Source organism: Epinephelus moara, chromosome 14 (genome assembly GCF_006386435.1).
Source record: "Epinephelus moara isolate mb chromosome 14, YSFRI_EMoa_1.0, whole genome shotgun sequence".
NCBI lineage: Eukaryota > Metazoa > Chordata > Actinopteri > Perciformes > Serranidae > Epinephelus > Epinephelus moara.
Window position 1 is genome coordinate 38,906,132 of NC_065519.1, and position 15,877 is coordinate 38,922,008.

At 41.9% G+C, this 15,877-nt stretch overlaps 1 protein-coding gene across 4 annotated transcripts in view; it reads left to right on the plus strand.

Annotated features, from left to right (window-relative positions):
* si:dkey-288a3.2 (protein phosphatase 1 regulatory subunit 37) overlaps nucleotides 1–15,877 on the plus strand; it is a 119,060-nt gene that overhangs the window by 47,633 nt on the left and 55,550 nt on the right. For all 4 annotated transcript variants that reach the window (XM_050061977.1, XM_050061976.1, XM_050061978.1 and 1 more), the window contains exons 9-11: nucleotides 3,880–4,035; nucleotides 6,051–6,163; nucleotides 9,490–9,631. In XM_050061977.1, coding sequence (XP_049917934.1) covers nucleotides 3,880–4,035; nucleotides 6,051–6,163; nucleotides 9,490–9,631 — 411 coding nt within the window. The remainder of the gene's footprint in view (nucleotides 1–3,879; nucleotides 4,036–6,050; nucleotides 6,164–9,489; nucleotides 9,632–15,877) is intronic.

Sequence of the window (15,877 nt, forward strand, 5' to 3'; positions counted from 1 at the left end):
TATTTAGCTTATCACTTTTTCATTTAATGTCCTGGGTTTAAATAGGTCATAACATAATCTTTGTAAATATCTATGTCTGAATACTCAATTTTATTATTTTTGTTGTTTTTTTTGGTAAGGGACAGCACTTTGCACAAAATCGTTATATATATATATGTATGTATATATATATATATATATATATATATGTACATATACAATACCATTGTTGCCAGTGCTGTTAGATTTCTGTTACACCATCCCACTCCGTTTACAGAATGTGCAAAAGATGAGGATTGTTTTAACCTCAGCGAAAATGTTGTTTTGCAAAGACTACACGCCAACAAATATGGACTGAAGCAGAATCTTTCGGTAGATAAAAACAGCTTGTGAATATTGGAAATGATTACATAGATCTTTTCTTTTTTAATTATTATTTTGAGGACTGTACAAGGCTCTGCACACGCTCTGCCTGCTGCACGCAGCACGGCTTCACCTCACTGATCTGTCACTGTCTGTCTAAACAGATTCATTGAAGCGATATTTCACATGATCTGATGAAGAATTTGTGATAAAATGTCTATTACTATTTATTAACACTAGAACCGCCAAGGGCTCATTTTACCCCCCTGCCATTTTCAATGCTTGTAACTTTGTCACAATAAAACTCTAACATCTCTCTGCGAAATGCATGCTAGTTTTGACAGAAAGAAAGAAAGAAAGAAAGAAAGAAAGAAAGAAAGAAAAGAGGAGAGGAGAGGGATTTGGATCGTGTAGCCTAATTATGACCTAAAGCAAATGGATGAATGTCGAACAAGCTCTGGCGATGCTTCAGGACATAAGTGACAGAGAATCAGATGGGGGAGAGGTGATTGAGGGAGAGACGGATGGGGGAGACACAACGGTGGAAATGAGAGAAGAACTGGATGAGGGAGAGACCGATCATCTGTCCTTTTCACCTAGCGAGGAGGACTCATCTGAAGATAAGGAGCCGGAGCCGGCATTCAGAAACGACTAAAATGTCGTGCAGTAGTTTCTAGCAAGATTACTGCACTTGCGAAACAAATTTTATGTATTTTGTATAGTGTCGGATCAACCCAGACGTTGCGCTAGACTTTTTTCGTCGCCGGTCATTTTGACCGACAGGGTCATAAAAATCCGGTCATAATCTATTTTTACCGGTCATTTAAATTTTCGCTTTTAAATGATAATAAAGATATTCAAAGACATTTAGTTTTCATTCGTTCGTTTTTAATAAATCCAACAAGCAAGTTATAAAGTGTGCATTAATAAGGACATGAACGAAAAGATGAACAGACATCCACACACCGCAGCACTTTAGTTCGGCGTCTGGTCTATTTTTCACGCAAGCTGCGAGCGCTTCTGTCAAGCTGGATAGAGTGGATCGTACCAAACAGGAAGTCGGACACAGAAAAGACGAGAGAATCCAGCCAATTTTCAAAATAAAATAACAGCAGCATGCACGATGAACGTGAGGAGAAAATACCGTGTTTATAATTTAAAATAACACAACAGTGCATAACCGAACACATTTTTCAATACCATAATCACTTCATTACAATTTTAATTTTGTGTCACTGAGCCTACAGACTACATAAATAAACTGGTAAGAACAATATGCCCTATTCAATCAGTGTTTATCCAACACGCTCAGTACATGGACATGCAATGACAAATTGTCATTGACTTACTACGTTATAAAAAACGATTAAAATATGGCCTTACCCATGTCTAAAATGACCTGTTGATGTGAAAAAACGAGTACTGACGGGAGCAGACGAGTGGAGTCGATGTTTAACCGGCGCGGAGAGCGCAGGAGAAATGCGCTGCCGGACAGTCAAGCGCCTGTGAGTATACTCGCAGGACTTCTGCGGCACTACCGCATCTGGTGTGTCCAGGCCGTTATGTCAACAACGCTACATGAAGCAGATGAATGACTTTTTCTCTGCAGTGTGAAAACGGCAGCCACTTAAACCACTGACTGTGCACTCTGCCACCAAGTGGGCAGGGGTGGTAATTGCAACCGGTCAAATGACCGACGGTCTTCAGATTTTCCGGTCATTGTTGTAAAAAACCGGTCAATGACCGAGAATATCCGGTTAACGCGACCCCTGGATCGACCAGATCTGTGTGAGGGCTATACAACTGGAAAAGATGGGACTGTGTGGAAGCGTATACAGCCGGGATTAAGCACTGGGAGAGCGCAGTCACAGAGCATCTTGACTGAAGTAGCATTCCCTCTGAATAGGTAACACATCGTCACTGTCGATGTCTGAACTACCACATAAAAGTGACATTTTACAATTTTTCACATTATAAACTAAAAAAATGATTTTGTCTCTTAATTAATGTTAATGTTATTTTAAAATTTAAGTCTCTTAATTAGCAACTTTTTCAAAATGATTTAAATATTTTTTTTAGTTTAGTTTTTTTAGTTATTTTCAGAACGTTTCTCATTATTCTGAGAGACTAACTCAATATTTTCAGATCAGGAGACCTGGGCCAATTGTAACAACATTTTAGGTTTTCCTAAATAACTAATGTTTTTATAACACTGATGTTGCAGCAGATAAAGGTGGTCATTTTAATAACTTAAATACTACTGGGTGGCTTATTGTAACCTGTAATAATATAACCTAGCAACAAATTTATATTATTGTACAAAAGTACTGTAACTAATGGGCCAAACTAATAGGCCTGTAGTCAACCAAAGAAAATCTTGGTCGACTAAAGTCGCACAGAATCTTCAACTAATTGATTAGTCGTGGGAAAAAAAATCTGCACATTATTTTTACTTCCACTGTGGTGTCTGTGTCACTCTGCAGTTACACCTCCAAAACACTAGTCGGCGGTGGAGGACTGTGTTAAGTGCTGTAAAGTTTAGTTCAAATCAAACTTTATTTATATAGTTGATTCAAAACACACATTAAACATGGCTTAATAGAGACAATTACAAACACAAGCACGCAAATTTGCTTCACTATAAAACGCAGAACTGACAGACAAACTCTTTATCTGGACACATTTCCCCCACCAATACAACATGCTAACGTTATTAGCACAAGTCAATGGCATTTTACATTGTATAAATTAGCCTAGCGTCTAGCTAGCTTTTCCTCTGCTTCTCATATAAAACCAGGGACAACAGCAACATGTAACAAAGGTAACGGCACCAGGGACAACAGCAACATGTAACAAAGGTAACGGCACTCAATGTGGCTCCATTACAACTCACAAGGTTCACTTACAAAACAACTGTCTTACACTGAACACGTTTTCCAAACAAATACAACATGCTAACTTTATTAGCACCAGCCTATGGCATTTTACATTGTGTAAATTAGCCTAGCAGCTAGCAGAGATTTCCTCTGCTCATATGAAGCCAGGATAATTCCCTAAGTATAAATCCCTGAAGGATATATCACACACAAGATTTATAATGCTATTTTAGTGGAGGCTTTACTGTCTTCACAATTTATTGTTCCTTATCTGTGAAATACAAGTAAATACAAGCTTTGTTTCCACTGAGGGAAATGGTTTCAGTATGCAGACAGGAGGTCTGCGTCACCTCGACGCTGAGCTAGGGTGGGCGAGTTCAACTTTCTGTCAACACCCCCATTTTCACAGGTAACTTAGCCTGCCCTCCCGCTGCAGGAAATAATGGATTAATCCTGGAAAGCTGTTGATGTAGCACTTTTCTCCTTATGAAAGTAACACAGCGATTATTCAACCACTGAGAATTTACACAAATGATAAAGTCACACAACACATTTGCTAGTATTTGTCTTGAAGCGTACAAACCAGTAGAGAAGTTTGAGGAGACTAATTGTACTTTAAGGGAGTAACTTTCCTGATCCTCTCTTCTGTTGCTGCTTGTAGTTGGCGCACTGAAGTCAAACAAGGCTTTGCAAGAGCTCTACCTTACCAACAACCTGCTGAACAGCTACCAGGATGCCCTGCAGCTAGGAGACCTGCTACGCTACAACACCACTTTACACACACTGGAGCTCAGCAGCAATGCTGTGGCAGATGCTGGTAGGACGTTCATCTAGAACAAAAAGTGTACATTTATTGTAAGATGTGCAGGGCAAAATTTGATATCTAAAAAGTCATGTCTTCATTACAATATGAGTCTACGAGAGCATTCAGTTTATAGTAGGAAGAGTAATTTTGAGGATGAGCAGGTCTTAAAGTTGAAAAAGATGTGTAGAAGCTGTGTTAATCTTGGATGGAGCCAGGTTAGCTGTTTTACCCTGCTTTGAGTCTTTATCATAAGCTAAGCTAACCATGTCCTGACTTATGCTCTTTACTACCCAGAGTTAAAAGATGTGGCAAATAAACTCCAACAAAAAAAGTCAGCATCGCACACAAAGAGTCATTTGAGCCACGCTTTTTGGAGGTGCATTCACAAGTTGTTTTATTCATTGTACATCTTAACAACAATTCACTGAAAGAACAAAGCAGGCATGCCTCAGTGCATGATCCAATTCTTTGTCAAAACCTACAATTTCCAGGATTTAAGTTGGTAGTGAGATCAGAGATTCTTATTTGAATGAGGAGGATTTGGAAATGGTAACACACAGATAGCAAAAGGATGAGAGAATGCCGGCCTACATCAATTGCCCAAAGGCAGGTTTATAGCCACGGTCTACATTCGCTGAGTCAGACTACTGAATGCACAGACATGACATTGATATCAGTCTTCTCATCTCACACAGTAAAACCTTGAATAAGCATATTTGCCAAAATGTCAAACTATTCCTTGAAGATGCCAATTTACAGGTCACAGTTTACAATTTTCTACACTCAGCCAATGGAATTACAGCTTTTTTGATGTGTCACTTACACTCGATGTGTGAAGTGCACATAATGTAATTAATTACTATATTACTATGTGATTGTTAGGTGATGGGTGAAATGTAAAAACAATTTACATAGTATAACTATTTCTTGATCATCTTCAAATCTCACTCTCTGAAAGAAAGCTAGTCACTGTAGTTTCCAGAATGTTGCATAATGCCTTTAAACATGAGGCAAAGTTGACATGTTGCAAAATGCAGTGCAGAGCAAATGTATGTATGTATGTATATGGTTGGCTCCATCTCTTGGCTCCACCCCACTGGGTGTATGTGTTGTAGTTTATTTACATATCTTGACCATGATGAAAGGGCTGCATGGTCTTTCCTCCCAAATGCAGGCAGCACCACTTTGCAACCACGTCTGAATGGGTTATAGCAGTGAACAAGAGTGTTTATTCCACCTGTGGTAAAGGGCAAGCAGGAACAGGACAACATCTCACATTCCCACAAACACACCAGTCCCGATTCACCATAAAGCACACGCCTTCTCTTCTTATCTCTCCATAGCCCTCTGCTCTGTCAGATCAGCATATAGAAAAGAGTCACCTAGTTGAATGGTGCTGTCCAGGATTTAACCAGTCATCAGTGAATCAATGGATTTTACCCTTACCATTTTGATATACCATTAGAAAATGATGTGGCACAGAGTTTATTATCCAAAGCCTGTACAGTGGCTAGCAGGATGCTAGTTCTTCTGGTGCCCATCTTCTCTATCTTTTCATCAATGTTTACTGAAGTTTACATTTGAAAACCTTGACCTGGCAAGCTAGCAGCTAGCTAGCAGCTAGCTAGCAGAAGGAGAGCTTACAGACTGGCAAGTTGATTTCCTCATCCTGATTAATGACCCACAGCCAAATGCCACCACCAACTAACAGTAACCACAAAAGGCACCACCAAGACTTGCAAAATAGACAAGAAATTTAGCAGAAATAACTAGAAACGTCCACAACAACTTATTATCTACTTAGTTTAGTTAAGTTTATTTCAGACAGTCATAACATAAAATGTACATTCTGCACTTCTTTTGAGTTATGTGAAAATATTAGGCATAGCTATCTTCCTCATAGTTACTGGAGCTCACTTCCATGTAACATCTCAGTACGATTTAGCTTTCAAATATTAAGAAGTTCAGTTGAACCTGTTCAGCTAATTAAAACAATTTAATGTTTGCTTCTTTTTCTCACTGTCCAGGTCTGGAGGAACTGTGTGATGGTCTGAGGTGGCAGACAGCAGGTGTGAAGGTCTTACTGCTGAGGAACAACCAGATCACTGCAAATGGAATGGTCCATCTGGCCAAGGCTCTGGTAAGAACCATAATGTCGGCTTTTAGTTGAGAACAAAATCAATGAATGCCAACAGTCAGTACACGCATTTATTCAAATAAAAGTCGCATTAACACTACAAAGATACACAAAAGTGTGCAGAGAGATGTTGGAAAGGCCAATTTGAGGCCCTGTTTAAGATACACAAAAGTGTGCAGAGAGATGTTGGAAAGGCCAATTTGAGGCCCTGTTTAGACGACAACTGTTTCTCTAAAAACGGAAAAGTCTGTCCTTTGCATTTTAAAAAACGTTTGCGTTTATATGACGACGTTATTGAAATGATCCCCATTCACACGGAGCCGCAAAATCTACTGGAAACGCTGTAGTATGCACGCCAGGCCAATGGGTGGCAGTGTAAATTTGCAAAGCAACACCACAGCATGACGTCACGCGCCTGCACTGAAGCGCCTTCCTCTCCAACACGGTGATTACAAACCAAAACAAAGAAGACACAATGGCGAAAGCATGCACAGATAACTTTGTCTGGATGGACGACGAGGTGGAGTTGCTACAGTAACAGATCTACACTTCACTTCAAATCAACAGGGTGAGCAGCAAAAACAGAGCTCGGCATTGTTGTTGTGACGGCTGACTTTCTTGCGCATGCCTAGTGACTGTAACCGTAATGCACATGTGCGAAAAGTCACTATCCTAGGAAATGCAAATTCTTATTGGGGAGGCTGTAGGATCCAACCAGGAAGCATTATGAGGCCCATATTTTCTTCACCAGATAACTTTATTAATAATAATTTGATAAAATAAGTTTGCTATCTTAACTATCCCACCATTACTCATTCTTAAAATAACTTGTTAGTTGTTACAAGTAGCAGGTAACTTTTGTGTTGACCCCTTAACTTATTAAGAGATTTGATCATAATGCTGTTCTAATGTAAGTAATGTGAGATAAAATCCATGGTCCTCATTCCATGCTGAATTAATTCAAGCTAACATGAGGTGTCAGCAGTCTCCCAGCTGGCACCAGATGTCAATATGACGTCAGAAAGACGTTGGACTCTTAGATTAAACACACGTTAAATTTTGGCTGGAATGAAAATCTGGTTGACAAAATTTTAAATGTCTGACAACCTTAATGTTGACATCACCATTATGACGTTATGCAGACGTTGGGTTTTGTTCTCCATACCTCACGACTAAATGTCCTTGTTCTAAATCAAGATGATGTTGGCATGACAAGCAGTGTACCCAAATTCGTACATATCCCATGTATTTTGAAAGGTTGTCATCACATGGTCAATGCGCTGACAGCAGTAAACAAGGAAGCATCCCGAGCACTAGTAAGGCTGGTGGCAAGCTGGAAGACAAATCAAATGGATAACTTCAAAAGTAACTGTCTTTTAGTATCAAAATGTCTCTTCATGTTACCGTCCCTCCACCACAGCTCAGGGAGGACACACTATCAAGAAAGGAAACAGGGAGAGGGAATTTCAAGCTAAACTTTGAAAGATATCTTCTTGATTCCATTCCTGACAATGAAGCAATCAGAGCAGCCCTATTAGGTTAGTTAAACTGAGTTAAACAGTCCAACTGATACCTGCTTCTCTTTATCCGGTACTGAGGATGAAGAGTGTTGGCCTCATCTGGAGAATTCCCCCTCTAAAATAGTCCCGCCTCCACACATTTCACTGTACACTCCTAATAACATGCATTCCTTCCACCTGATTGGCAGCATAAACTGCACCTTCCTGTCATGTGAGTGGCGATTGTGGAAGTCAAAAGGCTAGAAATTAAAGGCCTGCCTTGTATGTTCACACACTCATACACACACACACACACACACACACACACACACAGACTTCCCCTGTCTCCTCCAGTGCTACCAAAAGAAGGAACAGTTTGATTAAATAATAGATGTGTGNGCTAGAAATTAAAGGCCTGCCTTGTATGTTCACACACTCATACAAACACACACACACACACACACACACACACACACACACACACACACACACACACAGAGACTTCCCCTGTCTCCTCCAGTGCTACCAAAAGAAGGAACAGTTTGATTAAATAATAGATGTGTGTTAAGCAGGGGTGCTCATGTGGCCTGCCAGTCATGGGGATAAGTAGATGTCCTTGCAGGCCATAATGATGATAATTAGACCCGTAGCTGGTCGTGTCGAATATGATGATGAGGAGAGCTGTTATTAACCTTTCTGGTTGGTGTATGTGCTTTTCCCCTCTGTCCTCGTGGCTTGTTGGGGAGCACATGTGGACCAAAATCCACTTCCACCTCTAAAATTTGGCCAATGATGTGAAAATTTACTCTTTGTTTAAAAATAAATAATTAAAAAAATCCTGAGGTGAATATGTCGTGCAAGGCCCCTTGCTTTTTCCTACTTTGTGTGTTATGCTGTTTTTTTGTTTAAAGCCAGTATGTCATGTGTGAAAGCATACTGTGTTTTTGGTGGTTTCACACTCTTACCCCCCTCAAACTTCTCACTCCAACCCTCCTGTGGTTTACGTTTGACAGGCTTCAACCATGCTCGACTCTCACACACTCTGAACAAGGCAGTCGCCTCTTTAATTGTCTGCTATTATCCCTCGTGCATATCCATTCGAGATGCTCTTCCTCCCTCTCCTCCTCCCCTCTTCACCGGAGAAGCTTCTCGCCACGCGTTGGATGTGGCGGTGCCTCTGTGTGCTGCAACTCAGCAAGGAAAAGGGGGGGGGCCCTCTCAAGTGTGTTTGTTGTCACCGTGGTGCAAATTAACTCAGATGAAGACGCTCTCCGGGTCTGTCGGTTGCCTTCCTGGCTTCTTTTCCGCCCCCGCGCTCCCTCTCTCTTCAGAGCAGTGACCAGAGGAGTTTAACAAGGGTGGCGAGGCGAGGGGGCAACTGAGGAGTGGGTGGCACGTTCCTCGTCAAGCTGTTGGGCAACATGGGCCTCTTGCGCCCCAGACACCCCCAGCTTTATGTGCCAGCTAATCAACCTTCAATGCTAATGTGGCTCTGGAGAGCGGAAACAGAAGTTCTAAACATTTAAAATGAAAGGAAATATTTTGAAAAAGAATAGTAATCATTGCATGAAAATAATAATAATAATCATAATGATAATAATAATAATTATTATTATTATAATAATGATAATGACGATTAAGACTTATCAGCTTTCCCATACTGAAAGGATACACACTACAAAGAGTCTAAAGCAAAGCCTCATTGTTGGGTAAAGTCACATACTGATTAAAAGTCTTCAGTTTTTGTTGGTATCCAGTCCAGCCTGAACCTGGCTCTAGTCTGAGCAGTGTTTAGTGAAGGGTAAGAGCTGTGATGATGCTGTCTTTCAGCCCATGCTGAAGGTCCTGCAGGTCCTGGATTTGGGTGAGAACCTCCTGGGGAATGAGGGGATCCAGGTGATCAGAGAGCCTCTGATGGTAAACCGCTCTGTGTTGCAGCTCGGCCTGGCCCAGGCAAACATCACATGTGAAGGTACAACAACACATCTGTAAAGAGTCTTTTACATGCCACACCTTTTTTGTTATGGTATTTGGATTTACAACTAAAGAGAACACAAAATACAGTCATTTCACGAAGATAAGGCCATATATTTAATATAGAACTACAGTATTTCTCATAAATAGTTGCAGAATAATTGTGTTGAATTTGGTCACAAATTCACATCTTTGCTTTCATATCAACCATTTGCATATCTGATCATTATTATTATTATTATTATTATTTTCAATAATAATAATGATAATATTACTGTCAAAAAAGCACAGTGTTCCAGGCCCCAAGCGAACAGTTTGTCCAACTAACTCTCCAAAACTCAAGTGTTGTAGAAGACTAAGTAAGTTTGAGAAGGTGGAACTGATTATATACTTGGAATTTGTGCTTATTTAATTGATTTAATTAATCAGTTATCTATATAGTTCTTTTATTTCAATTGACTTAATTTAAAAATGAACAAACTCATTCTTGAGAACTGGGACAAAACCTAATGTTTTTGGTTATCAGTTATGCTGTGAAAAATTTTACTGTTAAACGAAGTAATTGGCCAAACTCCTCATAATGGATGAGATCTTGCAGAGTTGACAAAAAGTTATGTATTTAAACATTTCACAGTAGTTGTAGTGAGGAGCCATTTAATTTTTCAAAGTTGCTAAGAGTCATCTTAATGCTGATCAAATATTCATTTTTAAACCATCATTCTTACTTAGTTTGATAACAGGTTGGCTCCCTAGCCCTTCTAAATCCAATCAATCAACCAATCAATCAATTTTATTTATAAAGCCCAATATCACAAATCACAATTTGCCTCACAGGGCTTTACAGCATACGACATCCCTCTGTCCTTAGACATCCCTCTGTCCGTCTGTTATGGTTGAGACACAACTGGTAATAATATTATTGAATTAATTTATCAAAATAGAGAAAGTTCAGCAGTACTTGAGTAGCATTCCTGCCTTTTTGGAAACCGGGAAGTGAGACAGAAGTCCTTGGGATACAGTTAACCCCTTTGATGCAGATTTCTGCACAGGTCTATTTTTGAAAATCCGTGCCTGCCCATACCCATAAAACTTAGTGCTAGAACCAACCAGTAACCCATCATTATGTCGAAGTTCAAACTGCACCCACCCACAGCCATTAATAAAAGTCCCACGACCCGACCTGCACCCATTATTAAACACACACAAGCTACAGTCACTCGCATTAAGCCAGGTTCTGTGTTCTAGAATTACAAATCCAGTGGAGGAAAAGTCTCTTTCACTGGCTGCGCTTGATGCCTGGATGGTGAAAATATTCTGTGTAATCACTGCCAGGTTAGGAAACATTTTGGCATGCTCCTTACACCACCATAAAACCACAAAAAGCCCTTGGGGTGTCTTGAACACAATGTAGGCTGCCACCTCATCCTCAGGCTGCGTAGTTTCATCACTAGAGTCCTCCATATCAGTGACAAAGGTGACGACGGGTTCAAACATTCAAAGTGCATCACTGACTTTCAAAATAAGGGGAATTTCAGCTTGATAATAGTGATTTAGATGTCTAGATATAACACGTCTTTTTCAATTGTTTTATTCTGAAAAAAAACAAAACATTTTTGTTCTCACTGCCCGCTGTGTTTTTACCTGTGCCCATACCCATGACTTTATGTATGTATAAATATATATGTATACACACATATTTTTACCCATTACACAGCTTTTTTCCTGTGGGTACACGACCTACACCAGCTCTGATGCATGATTAAATTATGTTTTTGTAGAAATCTGACAGAGTTGACAAAAATCTGGGACACATCTTTAAATGGCCAACATTTCCATAAAAAAATATATTTTAAAACAAAGACGGTTTTAGCAGAGTACATTTTGACACTGATGTTATCAGTATGCACTGTTACAGCGGTTTTAGATTTTGAAGGCCGTTAACACATTTTTGAATTGTCTGAAGTTGTGATTTCTTGTTTGGGACAAGGCTATTCTTTGGCACAGGGCAAGTTTAGAAGTTAAAAAAATGAAAGCAGATAAAAATATTTCATAAATCATTAATTTCATATAAATAAAACCTTCAAAAAATAATGTTTCACCCCAGAAACAGAATTAGTGTGTTGATAAGTTAGAATTTTAAGTTGTTTTTGTTTTGGTAGGACATGATTTGTCCCAATTCTCAAGAATAGGTGAACTAATCTTTTCACTTCTAAAAACAGGTAGTCAGTTTTGTGGTTTTCAACTGGTCATTTGGATCCATGACATTTAAAACTAATTTGGCCTGTGAAGATTTTGACCTTAATTTTTTGGTCCAGAGGTAAAAGTTAAGTATTGGAAAATGGAATACTACATAAGCATTCACTTTTGCTTTCCAGATATACTGTAGTTTCTTATCATTAATCCCTGATTAATAATCTAAACTCATCTAGGGTGACCATATTTTGATTTCCAAAAAAGAGGACACTCGGCCCGGCCACGAGATAGCCTACTTAAATGATACTCGCAGTTTACTCAAAGATGCCTTACATATATATTTAAAATTTATATGTATGGATAGAAAATTCAGTTATATTACAAAATAATATCTCTCAAAGACAGAAATTCAGATAGGCCCCAATAGACAGGGGACACATACACACACTAGAGTGTGGCTACCCGATTCGAGCCCGACGGGTCCCAACAGCAGGCCTACCCGACGGGTCGGGCTGGGTTCGGTCAAAAATGTATAAATTGTATTCGGGTTTGGGTCAGATTCGGTCAGCTTTCAGTGAAAATGTAGTGTAAAAATAAATAAAATCCTATTGTCTTTCCTGTTTATTGCTTGGGCACTGTTATTTATGTGACAACACCTGAACATAACACACACACACATTGGCTGTTTGTTTCTACCTCTCCCCTCGCTGGAAGCCTCGGACCTTCCGCCGCCAGCCTCCGCTGAAAAAACGCTGAAAATTAAATAAAAGAGGGAGAGAAGTTTTTCCTTTTTTATCTTATTTTGTTGTATTTCTCCCTCTCCCCTCGCTGGAAGCGTTGGACCTCCCGCCGCCCGCTCCCGTCTCAAACATGGAGGTCTCCCTCTCCACAGAGCACCCACGGCGCACGCCCGGCCTGTTAAATAACCTTTAACCATGACAACTGTGTGACACAAACTCAGTGCTTTGGTAATTAAATAATGTTGGGCTCGGTTCGGTTTCGGACATAACAAAACATAATGACTGTCGGGTTCGGACAGAAATATGCGGCCGTGCCGCACTCTAACACACACACACACACACACACGGAAACCTTATATTATCATCAATTTATAAACACCCCCCGAACGCCCCGGACAGGACGTGAAAAGTGGACATGTCCGGGCAAAAGAGGACGTTTGGTCAGCCTAAACTCATCACCTCCCTGTAATGCTCTTATTTGTAGCTAAACTACGTTAGAGACAAGCAGCATGCTTACTGAAGCACATTTAAACTTATAACACTTCTAGAGGCAGAGCTGCTGTGGGTGCAGAATAGGGTTAATGCTTGAGCCAGTGTCCAAGCCAAACCGAGGATTTTTCTAGCTGGTGAGCTTTTCACCACAGCATGAAAGAGTTAGGGGGTTAAAGAAATGTCATAGAGTCAATCACCTCGTTGCTCAGCATGCAGAGCGGGCATCTCTCATATATTACCTGCAACTCTCCACTGTCTCAATTTTAATGAATTTTAAAACATACAGTCACAAACGAGAACTAAAACAAAATATAAACAGTATCTAAAATATATAGAGAGCAAAACTATAAAAAGCACTGGAATAGCACAGTAAAATACACCAGTCCAGCCACAGCAACAATGTCACTAAATGGCCACTAAAACTCAGTCCCAGCTATGGCACAAACAGGATTACTGCCAGTCCAATGTACCTCTCAGCCAGGGGCGTTAAGTCCTTGTTTTGCAGCCGGCAAGCAGGGAGTCACTGTAGCAGAGTTGTGAGGAGAAGGATCCTTGTGAACGTGGCCATGACTCGTTGTTGCTGGAACGCCTCCTCTTACTTTGACTCCAATGATAGGTGGCTCTGTGTCCAATCCTTCTGTCCACCGAGCCTATCCTCCACGACTGGCCACTCCTCTCAGTCTCTAAAGCCTCCCCTGTGACCTCTCACTGTCGTGTCATCCCCGCGTCTGCTGCTTAAAGTCCGCATTTACGTCTTTCTTACCTTCAACCCTCCACCCTCATTAATAATGGTCGCCCTGACCATCTACTCAGTATGATACCTGGCCGGGGGCACAGCCAAATTGAGCCACTGGGAGCATAAACTCAGGTGGATAAGCCTGGGCTGGGTCTCTGTTCTCTGCTGCAGGCTGCTGTGTGGCACTCAAGAACATCCCTGGGAGGGGGCAGCTGCTCAGCCTGGACTGGAGCTGGTGGAGGTGGTTATTCTCGCTCTCCGCTGCCTTGCCCAGCATCTACGGGACAGAGCTGAAGGTTATTTCAGTGTACTGTTTGGGTTGGTTCAACTTACCCTCTGGTTGCAGCACATAGACTGGGTCGCCCTCCTGTAACTGACGGACCACCACAAATGGTTCTGGCTGCCACCTCTGGTTCAGCTTGCCCCCTATCGAAAATTTCGCACCAACCCCTGCTCTCCAGGAAACAAAGGTGCTAGTTTTTCTCATGTATTGTACGTGGCTTGGTCCCATTCCTGTCTGTGCTGGGTTCGTGTCCTGACCCGTCTGGTACATGTCGTCCAGAGCATCCCGGTGTCTCTTTACACAGCCCATCTGTGTGTGAGGCTCCGTCGTCTACCTCAGGCCAGTTGTCCATTCAACAGGTAGCCTAGGGTGCCTGCCAAATATCACATAATCCGGGTCCGGCCTGTGGTACTGTGGGTGTTGTTGTTGTAGGCCTTGAGGAGTGCTGGCAGATTACTAGGCCACTAGGCTTGATCTACTTCGGCTATGGAGTTCAACAATCACAACGGAGTCTGGTTGAAGCGTTCACAAGTCCCGTTCCCTTGAGGGTGGTACTCTGTGGTGCGACTCTTCTGGCATCCATAGAGGTGGCAGAGCTCCTTCATCACTGGAGACTTAAACTGGTCTGTCAGGATCTGCTCCTGGCGTCCAAACGTCTGGATTAGACTGCTGTACAGGGCTTGTGCAGTCATGGGTGCAGACTGATCTTGTGTGGCCACTGCAAGGGCATACTTAGAAAACAGGTCTGTTTTCACAAGAATATATGGGTAGCGGTCCTCTGGCCGCCCCAGGGACAAGTAATCCACCCCAACAATTTCAAATAGGTAAGATGTAGCAATTGGCACAAGGGCCTCAGGGCCAGCCTTCATGTAGACACATTGGGGGCAGGTACTAGTCCACTCTTTTACCTCTTGGTTCATCCCAGGCCAGTAGCAACACTGGTGAAGTGCCACTAGTGTCCGTTCAGTACTTGGGTGGCCCATGCTGTCGTGGTAGGCCCTCCATACTTCCTTGGCCTCAGGCTTGGGAACATGCACTTGGAAAACCTCCAGCCCAGAGCCCACATGTCGGTGCAGCTTCCTCAGGACCCCGTCCCGCAGCACAAGATGGTCCCAGTTTCATCATAGCTGCTTAGCATACGAACCCAGGGGGTCGCACCACTCCACTGATGGGAGCTGTTGTTCTTTCCACTGCCTTAGTTGTCTCAGCCCAGGGTCCTTCATCTGCGGCTCTGCCCACGTCTCGCCTCCTTTGACCGCGATTTGATCTACACACACTGGTGCCCCCTCCTGTGTGTCTGGCAGCCATTCTTGCTCTGGACACCTGGCCGGTATTTGATATCTGAAATTGGCTAGTTGTGCTGCCCACTGTTGCTTCACTGTCCCAAGACGAGTTGTCTGCAAGTGCACCAACGGGTTGTTGTCTGTAAAGACAGTAAACTCAGCACCATAAAGATAGTTTTTAAACTTTTCAGTGACCACCTACTTCAGGGCCAATAATTCTAATTTGAATGAGCTGTAGTGCTGGTCATTGCGCTTCATGGGGTGAAGGCTTCGACTAGCGTAGCCAATTACGCTAGTCAACTCTTTCCTTACCGTCATGTACTTGTGCCAGTACTGTGCCAAGCACTTCCAGGCTAGCAACAGTGTACAGTCTGAAGGGCTGGGTGAAATCTGCGTAAGCCAGTATGGGTGCACTAATCAGGGCTTGCTTCAGCTGGTTGAAGGCCTGCTGACATTCCAGCAACCACTCAACGGAGGCACTCCCATGCATCATAGTAGCCCAAGTCAGGGCATTCAG